A 23,040-nucleotide genomic window follows, 5' to 3' on the forward strand; every position below is an offset into this window, starting at 1 on the left:
TTCCTCATAATATAAATCTTTTCATGTGTCAAGTGTGATTCAATGGGTTTGAAGGTAAATATACAGTCACCATAATGACCTCCAGCAACCTTTCATCCCACTGTGCTGTTTTAGTGTGGCACTACTGTCTTCCTAAATCTTTCCTAAAACCTTAAGATAAACTTATATTTGTCCAGTTGTACTGTACTGTTTTATCTCACTTACAGCCTACTTTTTCACATCTAGATTATAATAGTGTTCACATATTGAGTGAAAAGGACTTAAAAACACAGTGAAAGGAATCATATCCTCTATTATACTTTTGTGGAAGCAAACAAAGTAATTTTCTCTCTCTTGGAAACTCTACATGTATTCCTTTGGCTCACAGGCTCGGGGTCCTTAGCTTGGAAGTCTGATAACAGTGTTGCCAGATTGGGTGTTTTTCTGTCCAATTGGGCTACTTTTTATTTAATTGTATGGGGAAATTTGTTTTGGATGGGTTATGATAATTTGGGCTACTTTTTGTAACATTTGGGCAATTTCCCCAAATGAAAAGTTTGGCTCCTCCGAGTAGGCTGGGATTGACAGTGCGCTGGGTTCAGTGGGCTCATGCTGTGTTCATGTCATATTGGAGTTATCATAATTACGAGTTTCCAACTTGTAAATAGCGTTCACATCAACATCCAAGTCCCATTTATGACTCAGAAAATCTGATTTTATGAAAGCTCTGATTTATTCGACTTGGCACTTAATCATACAGAATACTATCTGGCAACAGTCTGAGTCTGAAGCCTGCTCATTTTTGGCTTCACACATAGTGGAAGGAAATGGTGACCTGTCATCTTCCTCTTTTTTTTTTAAGATCATTTTTTTTTGGCATTTCTTGCTTGTATTGTATAGTTGACAGTGAAGTGACAGACAGGAAACAAGGGGAGAGAGATGGGTATGACATTCCCTGGCTGGAATCGAGCCAGAGACGTTGCAGTTATGTGGCACGTGCAGTAACCATTCAGCTACAGAGCCGCTCCTGACCTGTCATCTTTATAAATAAACAGCACTTTGTACCCGCTGCAGCATTGTTTATACACCTAGAAAAAAAGCCTTTCTAGGATATATTGCTACAGCTGAGAAGAGAAGAGAAGAGAAGAGAAGAGAAGAGAAGAGAAGAGAAGAGAAGAGAAGAGAAGAGAAGAGGTTCTTCACTTTCAATTACAATGCAAAGTGCGACACGATTTCCTTAATTATGCATGTCAGTATTTCAAAAATTAAGAAATATTTTTCTGTCTCAGTCTTCCTGCATGCCTGCTTCCACTGTGCTCAGGATGTCATACAGTATGATGGGAGCTGGTGAGGTATGAGGGTAATTGGCTTTGTAAAATCTGAGTCAAAATGCAAATTTATGTCAACATTTTCTCAGGTGTTTCTACTTTTATCAAATAACTTGGAACAATAGTGTACAAACAAACGGAAACTTGTGACAGGTCTATAAATAATATCCTGAGTACACGGAAACCTAGCTGACTAACTGATTGCAATCATGAAGGCCCTTAATGAAGCTACACAAGTGCATATTCTGTTTCTCTTGTTTAGATCAGAGTTTTTAGTGTCATGTAGAGGCAATCTTTCTATGTTAATGTGGAAGCTGTACGATAACTGTCCTGCAGCATTTCAGTGACAATAGCCTACTGTATGTCCAAACAAAGAAGAGGAGGAGGACATGCTGATTAGAGCAACAGCATACCCATGCCCATTCTCACTCCCAACTTGTCAAATACTTTGTCACGCCCCTCAGCCTCACTTTTTTAACGCACTGGGTACCTCTTAGCATCATTTTTCAACATGCAGCGTAGTCCGATAGACTTCTATAGAACTCCCATGTCTGAAATAGACGCCGTGAGACCGATGATGTCTATATAAGGTGATAAATGGATGAATAGATGGCAAGAAGCTGGACCTTGCTGCAGGAGACCACTGTTCGCTTTCCCGCCTCCAACCACGCCTTAAGTGATCATTTTAACCCAAACTATGATCTTTCCCTAACCTTAACCAAGCAGTTTTTGTACCTAAACCTAACTAGACCTTAAACACAGCATTGTCACACCATAAAACATAATTATTTTTTTAACAGTTATTTGTGATGATTGAAATTTCACAAACTGCTGTGATACTGCACGTTGAAAAAATGCGTCTAATAATGATGTGGAGGGTTTACATTGGAGTAAGATGAAAGACTGGAGCACCTCATACAAATGCTATAGGATGCCTTGTGCTCTATCTATCTCCTGTTCCATAAATCATAAATCATTAATTTCGCATCAGAAAGCTAAAATTCAAAAAGTAACATTTGAAAATAACAGCCAAATGAGCCAGTGGTTAACATCATAAACACGATTAGTTTCTGATTCACTCCACTGTGTCAAATCTAATTAATAGTGAATAATAAGTATTTACAAACAAATCACACACTGTCAGTAACTAATGCTAGGCTTTGATTAGCTGACTCATTAATCAGTCCTGAGTTTTCTTAGTGCTTGCCCGATCATCTTCCTCTATCTTTCATCTGGGGAAGATTTGAAGTCAGTTTATCCCCCACTGTATTAATTCTAACTTTGGCAGAATATCATAAATCAGCAAGCAATGCTTTATTACTTATGAGCTCAGCAGTAATAAAGCATTAATTGGTTATTCAGGGGGATAAAGAAACCAGTGCATCAGTCAAAAATGAAACACTACAGCAGCTAATATATAAATGCCCCATATTACATCTCAGACAGACAGAATGTAAATATTGCAAAAAATGGACCCAGTGGGCACTGCAGGAGCTGAATGTTGTGTGTGTTTCTGACTATAAGGTCCACTGATGTATGATGCAATATGACTGTAATGAACTGCCAAATGTTAGGAATGCATGTGTGCATAAATTTAGCAGTCAAGTTTTCAAGGCATCTTGCAACTTCCTGTGCCATGTCTGGTGTCTGTCTCCGGCTTCTAGCTTTCATGCAAAATGATTATCTCGACATGTGAATGGCCTTTTATAGAAAATTAGATCTTCACTATAGGAAACTGCTCCTCGCACTTTTGCGCAGAGACTAAGAGGCTAACACGTTTATAAATGGCTCATTAGTAGCCTACTAATATAAAGTGTCTGCCTAAATGGGTTTATGTTGCCTGCCATTAAGTCAGCAGTGTGATCAGATGGTGTTTTTTTCTGCAGTGCTGTTGCAATCTGCTCTGACAGTCCACCCAGTATACCCAGAACTTATAGCCTCTACACGTGGGCAGTTTTTTTCACACTCTTTACAAGTTTCACCTCCTCTGGTCTGACAATATTCATTTTCAGCAATTGAATAACATCTGCTCATCAGCCGTGCAACCTGTCATTCGACCTCGTTTTGTTTTCATTCAGTGTATAAAACAGCCGCGCACCAGAGCCCATATGGCTCCACCTGCCCCTCACTCACCCCCCACCTCTGTCCCTGTAGTTATTATGCCTGCCTGTCCCCCTGTGGACTGTTTTCTCTGAGTACTGCAGCAACACCGAACTGGCTATAAATCACATTGCATTATCACCGCGCCGTGCTTCGCCTCGCGCTATGCCCGCCCACTGCGCGCTTGCAATTGGCCGCTGATGCTCCTTGGTCGGCCTCTCCGAGTGGGATATGGGTGCAATCGTAAATCCCGCCTCCTTCCTTGGGGCTTGTGATTGGGAGAAAGGGGCTCTCCTTGAACTGTCAATCATGCTCTTTCTTGTGCGCCTCGCATTCAGTGATGCTGCTGCTGCCTGCGACGCGCTGAGTGCGGAGCGACGAGGCGCGCTGCATACCAACAGAGACATACGGGAGCAGGCTAATTAAGGCTGAAGTGGCGACTTGCGACTGGAAAGGACGCACAAACCCCATCCTGCTCTCTGTCAAAACACATATTCATGTCAAGTCGTTGGACAGTTAAAATTTTATCTTCTCTTCCCATGCATTTTCCAAAAACACATCTCTTTTCTTCAAGGCACTGAGAGCCAAACTAAGTGTCTGGGATATTTGTCTTTTTTTTTCTGCTCTGACATTTTTCTGGTTGAGAGATTCTACACAGGAGAAGAAAAACAGCCCTCCCCGCCTCTCTCTCTCCGACGGGGGTCATTAAAAGGAAAAGTCAAGTGGATAAGACTGATGTTTTCGTCCAGTCACATGTAGAAGCGTTGGACTATTGCTGTTGAAATACACTGGCTCGTTTTTTTATACACAGATTCCCCGCAACGACATCATAAAGGAGGGATAGCTAACCAGGCTTTTGGCTGCAAAAACAAGCAGAAAATCAATCAGAACTCCATCATGGGCTGCCCCCTCTTGCGGAACGCGTTGGCTGCTTTCATCCTGGTTCTGTTGTCGAAAGGTAAGTTCTTACGAGCTACTTTAGCGATGTCCTGGTGGTTCTGTGCTGCTTCGCCTATACGCATGTATCTTTGTCTTTCATTTTCTAAAAAAAGGATCGTGGAGGTGAATACTAATGATGAGGAGGAGGAGGGGGGGGGGGGGGGGGTTCTACCTGCCTGTGATTCACGCGTGTCTGCTGTTCCCCTGCGCTCCGGCTTTCCATTTGCAAGATAGATAGAAATGTAGAGAGAAGGAGAAATGCTGTATGTCTGTGTGCGTGCGTGCGTGCGTGCACGAGCGCGCGGCTGTGTGCGTGTGCTTGCGCGTGTGAGTGCAGCGCCAGGTTCATCTCCAAGCCAACCTCGTGGTTCAGTGTAAGCAACGTGTGATGCATGTTTACTCTGAGCAAAAATAAATAAATAAATAAATAAATAAAATAGACTCCCACCCCCAGTCTTCTGTGAACATTCCTTTACGTGACATGAATGGCCCGGTATCCCACGCACACGACGCACCACCACTGCACAGAGGGGCGGGAGGGGTGGGGGGGGGGGGATATCTGTGGGTGGGGTGGTGGTGGGGGTTAATGTAAGTAAGGGGTAGAAGCAATGCAGATAGACCCTGGAGAGAAAGACAGTGTTTTGTTCTCTCTCTTCAAAACCAAGGTCGAGAGAGACAAAGACAGATACATTGTGAAGGATGGACAGTTGGGGTCAAACCTGCACTGGCTGGTTAGTCAAACCATAATTCCCTCTTTCTATCACCAGCTTAAAACATATTCTCCACAACTGAACCAAGAGGAAAAACACACTTAATTCATCTGCTCTAAAATTCCTCCAGTTGAAAACCCTTTTAAAGTGTCGAGAGAACTTGCTCAACCAGAAGATTCAGATGGCATTTTAATCTGCTCGTCCATTATGAATAATATAAACAGACAGTGTTGTTATGTTGTTGTTGTCCACAGGGAACGCTGACCAGGGAATATTTAAAATCTTCTTGCATTTTTCATGACATCCCCTAATATTCTCACCATGCTATGGGATGTTCCTACATATATTAGTTGTGTGCGGCATTCTCACCATGTACTCTAATTTCCCCCCTGCCCATCTAGCATGAACACACACACACACACACACACACACACACACACACAAATACACACACCTGGCTCAATTAGTCCTGCCTTTGTCCTGTGGGAAATCAGTATATAAATAAATTACTCCAGCCCTTAATAACAATAATTGATGTGTCAGTGCAATAAGATGTGAGGTTAACAACCTGCAGATGCAGACGGGCTATATCCTCCTGCTTCTGAGCTCCTTTTGGGCAGGAGAGCCCAGCCGGTCATGGTTGGCTTGACACAGCAAGTCCCTTCTCCACACCAGGCAGAGAGCAGACGGACAGCCCTGCAGGACGTACACAGCACACCAACACGATGGTCTCGGCACCACACAAACCAACCCTACAACCATTCTGACTCTCATTGCAGCTTTCAGCCTTCTGAATTTGTAACCTGTGGGTTTTGCAGCATGAAGGTGTGACCAATCATGTGAGCCACAGTTGAAAAATAATTGGATATTGATGTGAGTTGTGCACATTGCAGTACATGTGAATCAGATTCATCTTGGAGAAGCATCCCATCTTCTGCTCTGAGTTGCTGTAGGTCCACAACATGTCCCTCTTTTAAGGTGAAAGCATGCATTATGAAGGAAGAACATGACTGTTAAAAGGGCACTGTCCGCTGCTTGATAAATCATGCAGCAGTGAAATAATCCTTTGTAGCTCTGCTCCTGAGAGTCCAACCAATGTGGTGTGTGGTTGCCAAAATACTTCACCTGCACTGTTAAGCAGACTGTCTGTGAGTTATTATTACCTGGTTAAAGATTTATGAGACAAATTACTTTGAATGACTGTACTTCTTCTATAGTATTTTAATTCATCTGAAGATATTTCTTCATCTTGACAGTTATTATCACTCATTTAGCCACTCCACATTATGCATGACAAATATTTATTATGGAAGAGTGGCATTTTATCTTTCACACCCTTAGAAACAGATAGCAAAAACATGTTTCAGACCTGTGCAATGGCATGCCAGTCAGGTTGAAAAGGAGCTTTTCCTGTGTTGCAAAACACCATTAGGTTATTCAAAGGTTTCCTACTGGTTTGGCGTGTGAATCCACAAACCACTCCATAGGTGTGATGCCCAGCTCCTGGCATGCCATCATGCCTTTCTCTACCTCATTTATTCGCCCTTTTTACTTAAAATTTCTGAGAGCAGTAACTCTGGAAAGGAGGATGGCCAAGCACCCACTCATACATACAGTAAAATATCTATATGCTTTATTTCTGGCACACAAGCTGTCTGCAATTAATCAAAACCTGTTTCATCTACAAGACCAAACAGTGTGAGGTTTTAATGTTTTACCAGTGATGAAACATTAAGGCTGCGAATATATTCACAGACCCACACACGCACGCACGCACACACCTCCACATGAAATTAAACAATTTACCCTGCGCTCAAAGGATTCCTGTTATGACAGAAACCTGCAAGATCTGATAATGAGAATAATGCCATCATTGATTCAGTGAAAAGTGAAGATGACAAGAGAAATTGCCTCTGCTTACGGTGCTACATAGGTCACAGCAGAGGACGTTTAAGGTTACATATCAAAGAATACAATTTGAATACTAAATTCAGATCTTTGAGAAACAGACCTCTGCCTCACAGATATCCATTATTGCAGTTACTGTAGGAAATCACACTTGCACGCTGTAGTGTATACTAGTCACTAGTGTTCAAACAGTCCAACAGATGGGTCTTATCACCAGCATGCACTGCTGAGATGTAGGTTCTGGTAAGAGGAAGTGTACAAGGCAGGAACACAGGTGAAAACAGGCGGGTCGCTTTGAAACCTGCAATCCTTCTTGTTTCAGCAACATATGGGGGCCAAGTGGGGTCAATGCACATTGCACATGTTAGCATGTAGCCAACTCTTCTTCTTTCCTGCCCCCTCATACACACGCGCACACACACACACACACACACACCCTCGACTGGATCACCAGTCTTGGCTTGGAGATGAAGAGAAGAGAGATGCCAGCATCAACAGATGCCTTGTGCTCCTATTCTGGAGGGGCTTCTGCTTTTTCTCCCTCCCTTTGAAATCTGCAGTCTCTGTGTGCTGTTGTTTCCCATGTTTGGCTTAGAAATGCGCTGCCATTTTGGCAAGTTTAATTTATCTGGAAGTACTGGAGTGAGAGGGCCTGGATTTTGTCTCAAGAGCCTCAAGGACAAGGGTTGGAGGTTTAACTAGCCTCGAGTGGGTCTGTGGTCTGGATGATTTTCCCTAGGGTCTCACTTTTTAAAATTTCTTTTGCTCCTTTGGTGGCCTATGGTGCAGTTCATCCAACATCTTCTACAGAATCTATTCCTAACACACAGTGGAGCCAAGATACTACCTTATGAAAATACAACTGTGTTTTGACCAAGGACTGGAAAACAGTAGCTGAGTTTGGTTTAGTATGGAAACCCAATTTGTCATGCTGGCTGTATGAACAATTTTGAACGGATAAGTACACGTGCATGTAGGCATAGCTATGTTAGGTAATGCTGACAGTGTGAGCACACTCAGATTTTCCAATTTTAAGCTTTAAGCAGCAGAAACATTTCAAAATATACTAGAAATTCTTGAAAGAGTCAAACACTACCCACTGATGACTCATCAAGTCTTATGATTTTGTAGAATCACTTCAATTATCTGACTTCTTCAGATTAACTTAGAAGTGAAACAGCTCTGACTTTAACCTTAAAAAAGAATTGTGTCACACAACCACCGCAACCACTTGACTGACTGATTTCAAAGTGTTCAGGATCCACATCAAAGACAGTAAAATATAACCAATTGACCAGAACAGAGAATAAAGTTGTATTCAATATCCTGCCCTCACTATGTGGGTTTTGCAGCATTTCCAATTAATAGCTAGACAGAGATGAATAACCCCTGAGCTGGTGACCCTTTGACCTGGCAGGCTGAGGCTGAACTCTACAATGCGTAGTGTTAGCAGCTCTCTGGCCAGAGTGGTGACAGAGGTCACAGGTTCAAATCCTTTGAGGTTAGGTTGAGGTTAGCCTCAATGTTGCTGCAGATGATAGTCGGGTGCAGCACCATCTCGCTGCCTTTGAGATTTCTCCTGTCGGTTTTGATAAACACTTTACTGGGCCTCTCATATTGGTTCGCGGGGTTGGCAATTACACATAGTGTCAGTGTCATAAATAATGATTACAGCGAGACTTGTTTGCAATTATAATTACAGTTATAATATATGGAGTTCAGTGTAATGGAAAGGAACTGGGACCGCTTTCAACTCGGGACAGGTAGTTATACTGTGTTTAATTACTGTAGTAATTCGCTTCGATACAACCTCCTCTCGTCCTCCCTGTGTCCCAGTCCCAGCTTAAAGACCTGCGTTGGTCCAGGTGTGAATATGAATATAAGCTGTGGGTTCTCAATGTAACAAATGAAAAGGCTATGTTTTATTTAGTGCAGGGGAAGGATCATTCAAGAGGGAGCCGAGTGGCTGTAGAAGCAGGAATAAGTGGCGGCTCATGTACTCACATCAACCACTACCCACACATGCTCACACCTACACACACACACACCTACCTGCACTCTTACATAGAAATAAATGTATACATATGTACACTGTGGAATAGCTCCTTTACTTAGACCACTGGGAAGATGAACTTCACTAAAGGTGCAAGCGGTAAATCAATGGAAAGCCAAGGGAGCCGAGCCATGAGGGACACAAAGAGACATATATATATATATATATACATATACACATATATATACATATATATATATATATATATATATATATATATATATATATATATATATATATACATATATATATATAGCCTACATATATATACATCAGCGTGGATATTAATAACTCTCATTGATCTGTTTTCAATAGCATTCATATGGAGAAAATTGAACAAGCCTCAGCAGAGTGCGAATTTCATCCCTTTGGTTTTCAAGGCTTCAATCCAAACTGTAGATTGAGCTATCTGCAGGGGAAAAGAAAGAGGGAGGGAGAAAAAGAGATGTTTTCTTGTTGGGTGATGTGCAGATGTTACACATTTAAGAGGAATGAATACTGTTAGAGGGGGAGAGAGAGCGCTGTGTGATTTTCCTCCCGCTATTCCTTTTCCTTCTAATCTTTTTTTTGTGCCAGGGAGTTAGCATCATTGGAAACACAATTCAGATTAGTGCAGGCGGCTTGTCCTAAGGGAGCCGGGAGGGACGAGGGTCCCGCTTCTCTCCCTGTCCTCATTACCAAAAGACAAGGAACTCGCCGGCAAATCAATGGAAAAGGCTTAGGCACTAATGCAGGCCATGCCTAGCGATGGGACTTAGCTTTTTGTGTGTGGTTTTTTTGTGTCTCAGCATGTGCATGTGTTTATGTGTGTGATCTTCCCTTGTGTGTGTGTGTGTGTGCGCGCACGCGCGTGTGTGTGTGTGTATGTGTGTGTAAGTTTAATCATTTGTGCAACAACAGAAGGCTGGAGAAAAACATTAGCTTCAAATGACTACTGAATTGCTCGCCGTTGGAGTAACCTCAAAACTCCACTTTAACTGCGCTGATATTTACCCCGGGACATACGATAGCACGGAAGCCCTTTAATTACGCAGAGATAACGTCAGATTCATCAGTGAATCCATTTAGTCCAGTACTAACACTGTTTCCATTGAATGCAATTATAATTGCTTAAGGCATTGTTGCCATGACTACTACTACTTCAATAGCCTGCAGTTGTGTACAACTTCCTTTACGCTCATAAAAAGAAAAAGAGCAGCACCTTGGTGTTTCCTGTCAACAACCCCCTGCAGCGGATGCCGGCGTCAAAATATGCCAAACAATCCACCTGTCTCACGGCTCAATCTGTGCCTCATCTGTTCTCGCTGTAGCTGATGCTGCTGTTGTTCACACATTTGCCTTCATCCCATCCTTGTGCTTCTCTTTTTGTTTACACAGGTAAAACTACTGGGTGCAACAAATGCTAAATAATGGTTTCGTGTTGTGGATTTTCAGCCCCTCCGCCGCCTCTGACATCTTGTGGTGCTGGAGGTGTTTCTGGGTCTGTGTGGAGGGGAAGGGAGGGCAAGAGGGAAGAGAGGGAAATAAATAAAACTGAGGAAAACAGATCAATAAATATTTCAGCAGCTGCTCCCTTCACAGACTTCTCCTGAAGCCATAAGAGGTGGAGGGAGAGATTAAGAGAGGGAGGGATGGACAAAGTGCAAGAAAGAGAGAGAGAGAGAGAGAACAGGGGTAATTGTGTTCCAGACTTTCATTCACAGTGAGCGAAAGAGATGGAGGGTGAAAGAGAGAGACAGAGAATGGGGATAATTGTGTCCCAGGCTTTAATAGACAGAGAGAGAAGGCATGAGTGAGGGGTGGAGAAGCGACACAGGGTGTGCTAACGAGCACCACATACCAACATTGTCTCCTATGGGAACAAAAAAAGGCATATGAGAGGCTGGGCCCCCGGACTTTGGCACTACATAATAGTGACTGTAAGAATCTCTCTCTTCCTGACTTTCACATAATTCTAATTCCTGTCAGGAGTTAGCGACAGACCGTGTGGGTGTGTAGTTTGTGCAGCGAGTAGTTCTAAATGATAATGAGCCAGTCAGCAGCTGAGAAACGTGTTGCCATGAATCAGGCGTGGTCAGCTTCAATGCCACCATGCGCCAATCATCAGCTGATATGTTCTCACATTGACATGGGATTTGCACACACAAAACATGCATTACACGCAGCGTATGTGGTGTGCAGTATGTATGTTTTATGCAGAGAGCGAGAAGCAGCAGGGGGAAAAGACGGAGGAAGCTTATGAGGGTGGACAGGCCGGAGAGATGGAGGAGTTATGAAAAAATGATTGAAGGAGGGCTGCTGGGAGGGAGCGAGGGGAGAGAGACAGATGGTGTGAGGGAGGAAGGGGAGGAGGGATTCAAAGACCCGCAACAGGCAGTGATCGAGATGGATTGATTTTGCAGGCAAATGATTAGGTGGAATAAAAAACATGGCAGGTTTATCCTGCCAATGAAAACTGTGTTTGGGTGATTTTGCTGTGAGTGGGAGTGGTAAAATTGTTTCAGGGTCACTTGTTGTTTGATATTGCGGCATTAAGGAGCTGGTGCTAATGTGATATGCCACTGGTTAGGGAGTCATTCCAGCGAGGCAGCACACCTCTAATAAGACACTCATGCAGTGTGCCCACATCATGGTAAGTGGCTTGGAACTTGTCAGGAATCCACAGGTTACATAAAATATTATATTTAGATACTCCTTAAAATTGGCAGCATACACAGCAATCAAATACCAGTTTCGGTGTTGCTATTTGGAAAGCCACATAATTAGGAAAACAAACCATTCCGATGCCCAGTGGTAGGCAGTACTTGGCGCACCACTCAGAGCTTATGCTGTGATTTAGAGATATGCCACAATTCTCCTGTCGTTTGAGGCCGACACATGGCTCCAGCTCCAGCTGTGAAGGTGCCGATGGGATTTTCTTGTAATAAAGTGTCCGTATTAGCACGACATTCTGACAGTAAAGATTCAGTTAGGCAGAATTTCACCAAGGATTTGGCTGTGACAGCCCATAAAAGGGACTTACAGGAAATGTTCCACAGTGTCTTGAAAGATTTGGATTCCTTTCTCCATTTCCTCTGGGTATTGGGTGTTGGAAATATCTGCACACATTTTGAAGCAAAAGATCATAGGGATATTTTTTGAACAAAATATCACATTTGTGATATTATGTTGATATTGTGGTAATTGGGATGTTAGGTGAGATTTCATCAAACAATTGTGCTGCAATAGACCAATAATTGGGTTTGGGAGTAGACACTGCTTTGTTATTGTGTTATGATATTTCACTAATTAGATGTGGGGTTGGATAACGCTAAAAGCCTGCGCAGCTCTTCCCAGTTTTGTAATGCAGTGAGTGAAATTCCATTAGTGCTTGGACCTGCATGGGGGTGGTTGTGTTCACAATATTCAATGCGGGCATTATTTAAGACATTTCAAGGATATGCTGTGCTTTTAAATTGTGCTTCAATTGCATTTTGTTCCTTTATTCATTGAGGGATGTTGGTGAATAGTGCTATCTAATTTGTTGTCAAATATCATTCCTGGAGTGCCAGTGTGATTTGCAAAATCTGCTCAAAAGTCTTTTTCATTAGACATTTCAAGGATATGCTGCACGTTAAAAACATATGTCAATTACTTCTTTGCTTTATTCTTCTGGCAGAGCAGCACTAAATAAGAAGGAATGTGTCCAAGTTGTACTAATTCAAATGCGTAATATCATTCCAGAGCTGCAAGTCAAATTTCCAATTAAAATTCCTCATCATCCCGTCCTTCTTGAACTCCTGTTTATACTCCAAGTTGCAGCAGTTATTGCAATACTAGAACACATGTAAACATATCAGTAAAAATATTGGCAGAACCTGATATTTCCTGTCATTGAAAGTGTGCTGATATACTGATAAATAATAGTGCTGAAAGCAGGGAAGGTTCTTGGGTCAGTGGAGATCCTCTTAGCCCAGAAATCTTTGAATGAGTCTGTGATCTTTCTTCAATGAATAAATAAAGCAATATCAATAAGTGCTTAATAAATAAATGATTATTATCATTAGTATTATTATTAGTATTACTTCAAACACACAATTAACTGTCAAAAAACAGCCATTTCCTTATATGAAACAAATGAAAACATGCAATAATTCAAACAATGTACAAGAAACTCACCCTGTCCTGATAATATGACTGACATTTTACATTATTGATTTGATGTGGCATTTCTTATGGAACAATAAATTCAACAATAAAAACCCCCACCAAGGCACATATTATAGTCTGTAAAATTACCAACTGCCAGATTTAATGGCAAATTTTCCATAAAATAAGGCACATGCTCCTTCCAGCTTTAAACAAATATTTAAGCCACTGTGCAGAAGTTAATAAACGAACAGTTCTGTTCAGCTGTCATATTATTTATCTATTTATTTATTTATCAAGGTACACCTGCAAACCTCTCGGCATTCATTGCTGTCTGGGGTCCAGGGGAGGGTTAAGTCAAGTGGTTGGCTGGTTGAACACAGACCAGGCAGGGGAACTGTGTCGTTGCCCGCACTGACTACAACACTTTATTATCATCATTACCAGGAACAAGGGACCGTCTCTTACATCGTTAGCACTCGCTTTCTAACATTGTGTTAGTGTCTTATGATCAGTCTGCAAGTGCATATAGACACACAAAATGTGCTGCCAACTGTAATACTATGGTAAAGTTAACAATTTGATGGACAACTGCTAAGCTTTTACAACAGAGTTCTAAGTAAATATAGCTGTCCAGTGTTGCGTTTGCTTTACTTGCTTCATTTTATGTGCTCACTGTCAGCTCATGAACCTTGTCAGTGGGAACTCCTCCTGCTGGTACTCCGAAAAACAGCAACAAGGTCTGTGTAACAAGACTACACGGGGTGAGGGGCTCTGTTTACTGTTCTATCAGTGCTACACTCCAACCATTCTGTTCAAAACACACTGGTTCCTGCAGCTATTATTTAGGTTCAGTAAAAAAAAATGCAATGCGTGATTAACAGTAAAGATTCTGGGCTTAAACACCCACCCTGGCGCTGCCCATGGCTGTAAACCTCAAATAAGTTTAGTACATAAAAAACAAGTATTCTAGCACCACTCTCTCCAGAAATGTGAAATCATTTTGTCATAGCAGCAAAACATCACACTCTCTCCCCATTAAGGGGGTACAGGCTGTATCGATGTGACCTTTATCTGGCCAGCGGACCTCCAATTCCATTAAGAAATAATGAAGGTGTCAGAAAAGGGCAATTAGCTGCTTAATGTTGGGCAACAGTACTCTAATACAACATATTTTTGCTGACAAGTCGATATCTATACGTGACAGCAACTGCTGTATTTAGAGTCACTATCAGAGCTATTGGGATTCTTGACATTATAGAAGTGAATTTGTTGATCTAGGTTCCACTGAGTTTGTTTGACTGATTCATCAAAAACAAAGATATTATGCATTTCTGCTGTGACAGACTAAAAAAAAAAACTGATGCCTTCAAATGGCGCATTTAAAATGTAATCACAGACTGACGATGTGATGAGAGGCCACCAATACAAATTAAAACATGTGAAGGTTCAAGTTAGAAAATGTAGTCTTAGAAAACAACAAAACAAAATCTCTATCAGGCTGATGTCAGAGTAATCACAATATTGAAGATTTACATCGGATGATATCTGAACCATAGAAGATTGATGTCCCTATTCAACACTTGTTATTAAGCTTCATGTTGGCCTATTTATTGTAAATATCTGCTTTATCAAACCGACAGTTACCTTTGTTTGTTATTTTAGGTTTGACAGCTGTAATCAGAATTGATCTGTATACTACAGGGAGGCAGCTAAATCAGACATGACAAATGTGGGGCAGACAGTGCAGGTGTTTTCTCAATCAGACTGGCGTGATTGATCCTCTTTTAAATCCATCACGATCAAGCCTTATTGACATTGGGGTTCTATTAAGATTTTCTTTTTTCTGTGATGAGAGAAAAGAAAGATAGCAGCTGATCGACTACAGCGCAAAAAGTTTCATCTAAAAATTGCATATTACTTCAGCCCTACAGAACATTTATGAATCCAAAAATGTTGGAAGGAATTCTGCTGGTGCTATTGATTTTCCTTTAATTAGATTTTTTACCAGACTGGTTTTGTGTGGTGAATTAATGTGAAGACTTATGATGGTGGGAATAGACTTGCCTTAAGGTTCAATTATTGCAGACAATTAAAAAGATGACATCATACTGTACATGTAAGGGATTGCAGTTGATTAAAACACGTATTGTCATTAAATGAAAGTATGAAGAGCTGAATATGATGCACTTGAGCAAACATGTTTCATATAATATACTGACTAAGAAGCACTTTAGCCATTGCCTGTCATTTAATTCCTCATTTTTGCTCCCCTACATCACAGCGAGGATTTTATTCTCAAATATATAGACGTTCGTTGTCAGGGTTTTGACAGTACAGTTTGATGTGGCACAGTGATTTTTTTCTTAAAGCAGGGACTTCTAAATGAGCAGAGATTCTCTTTTATACAAGTGTGCTGCACAGGGTGAAAGCAAAGATGGCACAACATAAGTTGTCAAGCCATATAGACTGAACGGCTTTGAAATACTGCGTCTTTGAAACTGCAACATTTCAATTCAGAGGACAGCAATTACATAGTCAAACACGGAAATGGATAGAATTGCATTACAGTAGGACTGCATTTGTTATAATGTAAAACCCAGCCAGTTTGTGTTCTATAAGTTATGCTTTAGTGCTCAGACCCAGGGACGCACCAGCCCTTCTGACTGTGCCCACTCACCCATTGCTACTTCCTGCTCTCACCTAAAACACTTAAAGACACGAGCGTACAACCTAAGGCCATCTGTTTGCTTTTTTCTGGGGCAACTTAATGCCTAGAGGGAAATGGACATATGTGATAAAAATGTACCATCACAGTTGTCAACCATCTGTGTTGGCCTGATTACCTGGGGAACACCACATCTTCACAACTTCTAATAAACGCTGTGCCTCTCCTGCTGTGATGCCCCCTGCAACATACTCCCCTTGCAGCAAGTTTAATGGGAATGTGCGCAGATATTAACAACTAAATTCATGCCATGCATGTTAAAAGAAGACACTATCTAATAATCTGTCAGAGGTATTTAACAGCAGATGTTGGTGTATATACTCTCCATGGTGACAGGCTGACGTCACTCATATGGCTGTGATAAATATCACAATATTAATATGAATAGTTTTATGATATCAATATATGTCACAATACGGCAAATGCATTAGGCTACATCACACATAACCGTTCACCCAACAATATTTAATACTAAAACTATAATTGACTTGAAAGCATTCATTTTTACAGTTGAATTTTGGGTACTTCACTTAATAGAATTTGGAGGTAGCCATTACAAATTACATCAATGGCCTAACTCGGACACTTACACAATAAACACACACAATAAACATCACATTTTTAAATGCAAAGATGATATCTCTAATTTCTCAGATTTTGATAAAACTTGCTAACAATTGGCAAAATGTTTGCTCGTCCATACTTTTCTCATGCAAAAGTAAGTGACTGATATTTGACATTAAGTTATTGATATTATAACATTATTATTCCATTATAGGCATGTCGGGGTGGCACAGAGGAAAATCACTTGCCAAGCATTGCAAAGATGAGGTTTGATTGCAGTGAATCCAGTTTGGCTGGACATGACATCGACCAGATTGTAGTGTTGACTGATGGGAAGCCAGTGAGGGATCACAACCTTATCGCTTCACTAGTGACTCCTGTATTGGAGGTGGCATATTGCCTACACCTTGCCCACATTGCAAACCAGTGACTTTAGGGTGACATTGAATGGATACATCATTCATAAAGTCTTGATGAATCCTGTTTTTAAGATGGTCAAGCGGAGACGGTACCTGTAATGGCGCCTGCATGTAAGGAAGTGGAGGGTGAGGAGAATGCTGTATTAAAGGCAGTAATTGGCTGGGCTGGAAAGGGTAAGGCCCCTCCTGGGATGGAGTGTGCTTTTCACAAACGATGGATGAGCCAGATTGAGTTGGTTGAGACAGAAGCACACCATATGGAGGGCTATGCCTGCCTGTGGTTGGTTGTTTTATTTATTAGCTCTGCCAGGTTGGTTGCCACATTTGTTTCATGCCTGTGCTTCTCCACCTGCATCTCCAGTTGAAGCTGCTCATTTTAAGTAGCTCCATAACAGAGGAGCATTAGCTTTCTGGCAAACTGTGAAAAAAAAATTAATAAAGTAATACCAATGTGGCATTTATTTTAATTACAAGTGATTAATATCAGCTTTGAGCTTTTGATCTTACACATATACTAGCCTTTTGATCTCATGTAATCCCTTTTTCAGATAGTCTGGGTTGTATCATTAAATAGAGATGTACTTTGATATAACCACAAAATCCAGACTTGAGCAGTAGAGCAACAACATAACTAAAGGTGACAGATCAACTCGGCAGTGCTGAGCTGACTAATATTAACTTGCATCATGTTCCATGGCATGTTAAGTTGATTGCCATTTCTCACCACAGCATTCCTTGTAGTTACTCATTCGAATGTCAATAATCTCTGAGTCACTCATTGATTGGAAGAGAATTGTTGGAGTAAAAGTAAAAATATTTTAGGACTAAATATATTTGACATGACAGCTTTCCATTTCTAAAATAAGACAGAAAATATCAGGATGTTAGATTTGAGTTGCATACAAATCAGATTCAAACATCTGTTGTGTCACATTTGCTCAGAAAATTGTGTCTGTGTAAATTCAGCCCTAGCCAGAAAGGTGAATTGTTTCTAAATTGTTAGAGACAAACCCAACTGAACAGTGGTGGAGTCTAGTGGTTGGAGAGAGGAGAGGATTGAAGTGAGCAGTCTGACCTCTTGGCCAATCAGTGAGGATCAGTTTGGAGGCGAGGAGAGGCTCTCAGCTTTTTCTCTCATATTGAAAACAAAGAAAACATTCAAGTCTGGAGCCAGAATCTGTTGTTTCTCCTCTACAGGTTTCCATAAATAAGATAATCTGCATCAAATGTGTCTGAGAAATTAAACCCCACTTGGACTCTTTATGTCTGCAACAGGATGACCTGTTTGCCAAAAAGATTGTCTAAGTCCATGATGCAGGTGCTCAACCCTAGTCTCGTCTCTTGGTCCGTTCAAAATCCACTGGGGGAAACTGCTCTCCTCCCTTTTTTTTCTCTTATTCCCTCACCCATATCAAACAGACAGCAACTGCTAAAAGATTCATGCATGTGGACTTTAGGTCATTAAAGAATGATCCACAGCAAAGCTGTTTTTTCACCCTCATAATGAAATCCAATATTCATGAAATGGATTTTCCTCTCTGGTCTCCCACTCGCTCTAGCCACAGATGTGTGTTTGCCGGTGTATTTATCCTGTGTTTGCACAGCCTTGTTAGGCTAGCATGGGTTAATGGTATCCTAAAGGTGCATTTTCAGGCCACCCAGTTAATTACACAAGGTTGACGAATGACCTTGCCACACATTACCTGTGTAAAGCATATCTGAGCTTTTCTAAGATCGGGGTCAGAGTAAAGACCAGTTAATCAAAGCTTTGTTTACGCAAGTACGTTACTCACCATACTGAGCTTCCAGTTAGAAGTGGCAAAATAACATAATCAGATGCAATATTATAATAGATACAATATGCAATATACAATACAATAATGATAATAATAATTATAAGAACAAGAACAAGAACACTATATTTATGGAGCACATTTCATAAAAACAGAGACAATAGAATGTGCTACACAAAAATGAAAAAGACAGATGCAAAAAGTAGACATTAAAAACAAAGCAAAAAAGAAAGTGACAAAAGATATTTAAAAATGAATGGAATTATTGTGGGTGAGGTAAACTATAGTAAACGTTTCTTAGATCACAAGTATAAGTACAACTTGTGATTTTGAAGTGACTACATTGGGTTTACAGTGTCGTTTTTTGGAAAGGAAACAGTCAGAGTAAGCAGAGAGCCGATGTGGAGTACAGAGGGTGAAACTTAAATCCGATGGGAAGATGACTTATCAGGCACTGGATGTCTTACACAATATCAATTTATTTCTTTTGGTCCTTTAAAGTGAAGTTGTTTTTGTTGCCAGTTACACCCTGAGCTGTGATTACCTCCAGATCTTGTTTCAAAATGTAGGCTAGTTATTTCTCATGTTGACTTTTGAAATGTATCTCTACTCAAACAGAACCAAATACAACACTTTTAAATGTTTTCAGTACCCGCTCTATATCACCTCCAATTTGTCCAATTTGTTTATATACAATACAACTTGATTTGCTGCATGAATAGGGATCAAATAAAGAATAAATATATCATAATTCATGCTAAAACACATGCTGCTACACACTGTACAACTACTGTCAAACAATAACAGATACAGTTCCACCCTCTCCTGTCCACTCCCAACACTTGATATTCCCAATCCAGACAACACGATGTAATAACCCTCCTGTAATCCCAAAGGAGAGATACTACCTCTTATCAGCCTCTGATACACTTTAGCACTGGAGTTGATTTAAACCTGTCCACTAGATGGCATTACCTTAAAAATCCAACCCCTTCTTTGTCACTTAGGTTAGACACACACAGACAGAACTCATTAATAAACATGTGCAAATATTTATCTATATTACCGATTTCCATCTTCCTCTTCTTTCACACCTGCGGTTGGCTTTATGGATGCTGGTTACTTCAGCATCAGGATATATAGTCGGCAGCTCATCAGTATGGGTGACCAGAGTTGGGGTGGAACCTTCAACGACTAAGGGTAAAGAGGGTGGAAAAGCTTAAAAGCTTAAAGTAATAGTTTGCTTCTGTACGTATAAAATGGCCATGTAGGCCTAATTTAATTTTGAGGGTTAGCAGTCATACTAGATTTGAAAATAAAAGCAAGTGAGTGACACGAGTGTTGATACCCCAGGGCAGTACTGGTTGTTGAATATTCATGAAGTCATATGGGAGATTGTGTTTTAAAATGCAAAAAAAAAAAAAAAAACCAAAAGGGAATTATGTGATGCAAAACAGCCTTCCTGTTATACTGAATTATGGCACAAAATGTAGAATCTGGAGTCTCTGTGATTAAAATTGTGCCAGCAAAAAAACCACTATCATCACTGGTATCAGTAGCAATTTTAATCAAGTCATCTCTTTTTTTTGTCATATCATCAAGACATTATGCCACGTTTGATCCTCACTACCTTCATTATGATAACCACCAACACTGTTGTCATCAACACTGATAATCAGCCTCCTCATCTTCTCACTGTTATCTCCATCTTTATCACTACTGCTAATTCCCAGCATCGGACTCGGCTCTCTGCGGCACAATTGTGTTTTGTTGTTGCAGTAAGTCACAGTGTTTTTTACCACAATTACATACTCCACTGAAGCAAAGGAGGTAATCCTTTCTCTCGCTGTCTTTGATTGTATTTCATTGTGCTCATTCTTCAACCCACCACCCCCCATCTCACTCTCACCCCTTCCTCCGCCCTTCCACCCTCGTCTGGATTGTGCAGCCACCTCCAGATGTGGCCATCTGTCCTGATGCCTTTTTGTTATTCTGTTTTTGACTCTAGGTTCCTCTTGTTGTAGCTTTGTGTATGTCAGTTTATGTTTTCCTTAAGCCCATTTCCATCTTTCTCTCCCTCAATTTCTCATCTTTCTATGCCTTTGGGTGTTCCTTTCTCAACCCATCTGCTCCCCATTTCTTTTTCATTCAGTTTGCCCCTCTTCATTCTTATATGCTGGACCTCTGTTGCTCTTCCCCTCTTACTGTGCCATAAACTGTGAGATTGCTGTGTATAACACCAAGCATACTCCTCTGTATGAAGCTGTTTGGGGTGCAGATGGTGTGTAAGAACTGAACAGGTGCTTGAATAGACAGTGTAGAGTGTGTTTGTGCATGCATGTGTTCGTGCACATCGTGCAAGTGTGTGTACATCGCTGTCATGCACACGTGTACATGTGCACAGTGTGAATCTGAGTGAATCCAAAATTCTGGAAGAAGGATTGATATCAGGAGAGCTGTGGATGTGCACAAGTTTTCATGTATGTGTGTGCAGCATGCACTCATGGGTGCATCAGCACTTGTATGTGTGTGACGAGAAGGATGGGTCACGTCTGTGATGCCCGAGGCTTTGATCACAGAAGGAGGCTGGGTGAAAAGGTCAACCCAGGGTAAGGGCTCCACTCCCCATAAAGCATGCGTCACCACAGGAAGTGGAAGCCAGCGGAGGCTCCAGTGCAATGTGCATCCCAACCCCCTGAGGGGACCTCCACCCACAGGGACAAACACCTTGTTATCTCCTTCATCGTTATCTCTGTTACTGTCGTCCACACCTTCGTTGCTGTCACTGCGAGGGAGAATAAAGTCATCACACCCACACACATGGTAGTGGGATGTGTAGCACTTGCACCATTAACAAGTGTTTTCTAATTGGCTCTCAGCACTGATAGACAGCTATGCGCTGAACAAGAGCTTTCTATAAATACAGTCTAACAGGCTTGCTTCGCCCCAATGTGAAGTGTACTGAGAGGAACACACACATGCACGCTGAATCCTGCACACACACCTGCCTTCACACAGGCACACATGTGAACACACACGAAGTACGAGATAGACAAACCAGTGAATAAATCTGAGCTTGAATAAATTTGGAGATCTGGATATGTATTTTTTTCCCCTCTTTTCTTTTGCCTCATCAGTTCCTGCCTTCTGCTTGATCTTTCAGTCTCAACAGGAAAAGAGAATTTGAATTAAAAAAAAGTGCTTTTGATATCTCTTCCTCGCTGCAGATAAATAAAATGATCAGACTCTGTCAACAGGAGGACTTCCGCCCCTGTTTCACCCTCCTCCTCCCAACCATCTCTTTGCCCCCACCTCCTAGCCCAGCCCTCTCCTCTGATTGGAATCTGGAAACCCATTTGCCGTCTTGCTCTCAGACCCAACTCAAGCCATGTCAGGTAGTCTGCGCACGTCCCCCTCAGTGCTTGTTCCCTCGTTCCCCTCCCGCTCTCCTCCCTTCCCTTTTTTCTCTCTTTTGCTCTCTCCTTTCGTCTTTATCCCCCCGCCGTCTGCTGCAGGCTCTGTGGAGAATTTGCCCAAATTACCTGTCATACTGGCAGCTACGTGTAAATAAGCCCGGAAAGTGTGTCGCTTTCTCAGTGCCCCCCCCTGCACCCCCACCCCACCCCACCCATTCTCTCTCCCCTCCCCCAACCTTGACGCTATCTCATCTCACTTCAAACCATGATTCCCCTTCTTTTCAATCCATCACATCTTTCCCCTATTTTTTTTCTTCTTGCCCTCAACCTCAATCTCCCCTTGCTGTTTATGCCTACTTCTCTCTTTCTCCATCTCCTCTCTCTCAGTTTGCCAGCAGAACTATGGGGAGGCTTGGGAAGTCTTTGTGGTTCTTTTTAGTAGGGAAAATGAGTTTGTTGCCGACTCCGTAGGAGATATAGCATGCAGAGAAACAGGCCATTGACTACCTGTCATTTAGCCTCGAGGCTTAGTGAATTAGAAATTGCAGCCTTTGGTCTGCTGTCCTGCTAGTGCCAAACAGCTTTGGGTGATGGGGTTTGGGGAGCAGGAGGGAAGTGGTGTGTTGCTTGTGCTTATCAATGAACAAAGGGTAGGTGCATGTCTGTTCAGATGTACCAACAAGATGTTTAATTTAGATGTTTTTTTTCACACAGAAAATATTCTTTCTATTTACTGTTCTTTTTAATTCTGCAGGTGTATATCAAGTGGTTGTTCTGGTGTTTCTACACATTTGTTAGTCAAGGTGGGTGGAGGTGGAGGTGTGCGAATGGGGTCAGGGCCAAGCTCTCAGTTCAATTTCTGCTTCAGAAGGTGTAATCATCTCTCACCCAGGGGTTACAGGTGCAAAGACTGTGATTTGGAGGGAGGGAAGTGGAGGCAAAACCTGGAGGAGGAGGATGTTGTAGCAAGTAGTG

At 41.6% G+C, this 23,040-nt stretch overlaps 1 protein-coding gene across 1 annotated transcript in view; it reads left to right on the plus strand.

Moving 5' to 3' along the window:
• Positions 1 to 3,769: 3,769 nt before the first annotated feature.
• Positions 3,770 to 23,040, plus strand: part of iglon5 (IgLON family member 5) — a 102,565-nt gene continuing 83,294 nt past the window's right edge. Inside the window, exon 1 of the mRNA XM_067600867.1 lies at positions 3,770 to 4,365. Coding sequence (XP_067456968.1) covers positions 4,305 to 4,365 — 61 coding nt within the window. The 5' untranslated portion in view covers positions 3,770 to 4,304. The remainder of the gene's footprint in view (positions 4,366 to 23,040) is intronic.

This window comes from Thunnus thynnus, chromosome 10 (assembly GCF_963924715.1).
Source record: "Thunnus thynnus chromosome 10, fThuThy2.1, whole genome shotgun sequence".
NCBI classification, from domain to species: domain Eukaryota; kingdom Metazoa; phylum Chordata; class Actinopteri; order Scombriformes; family Scombridae; genus Thunnus; species Thunnus thynnus.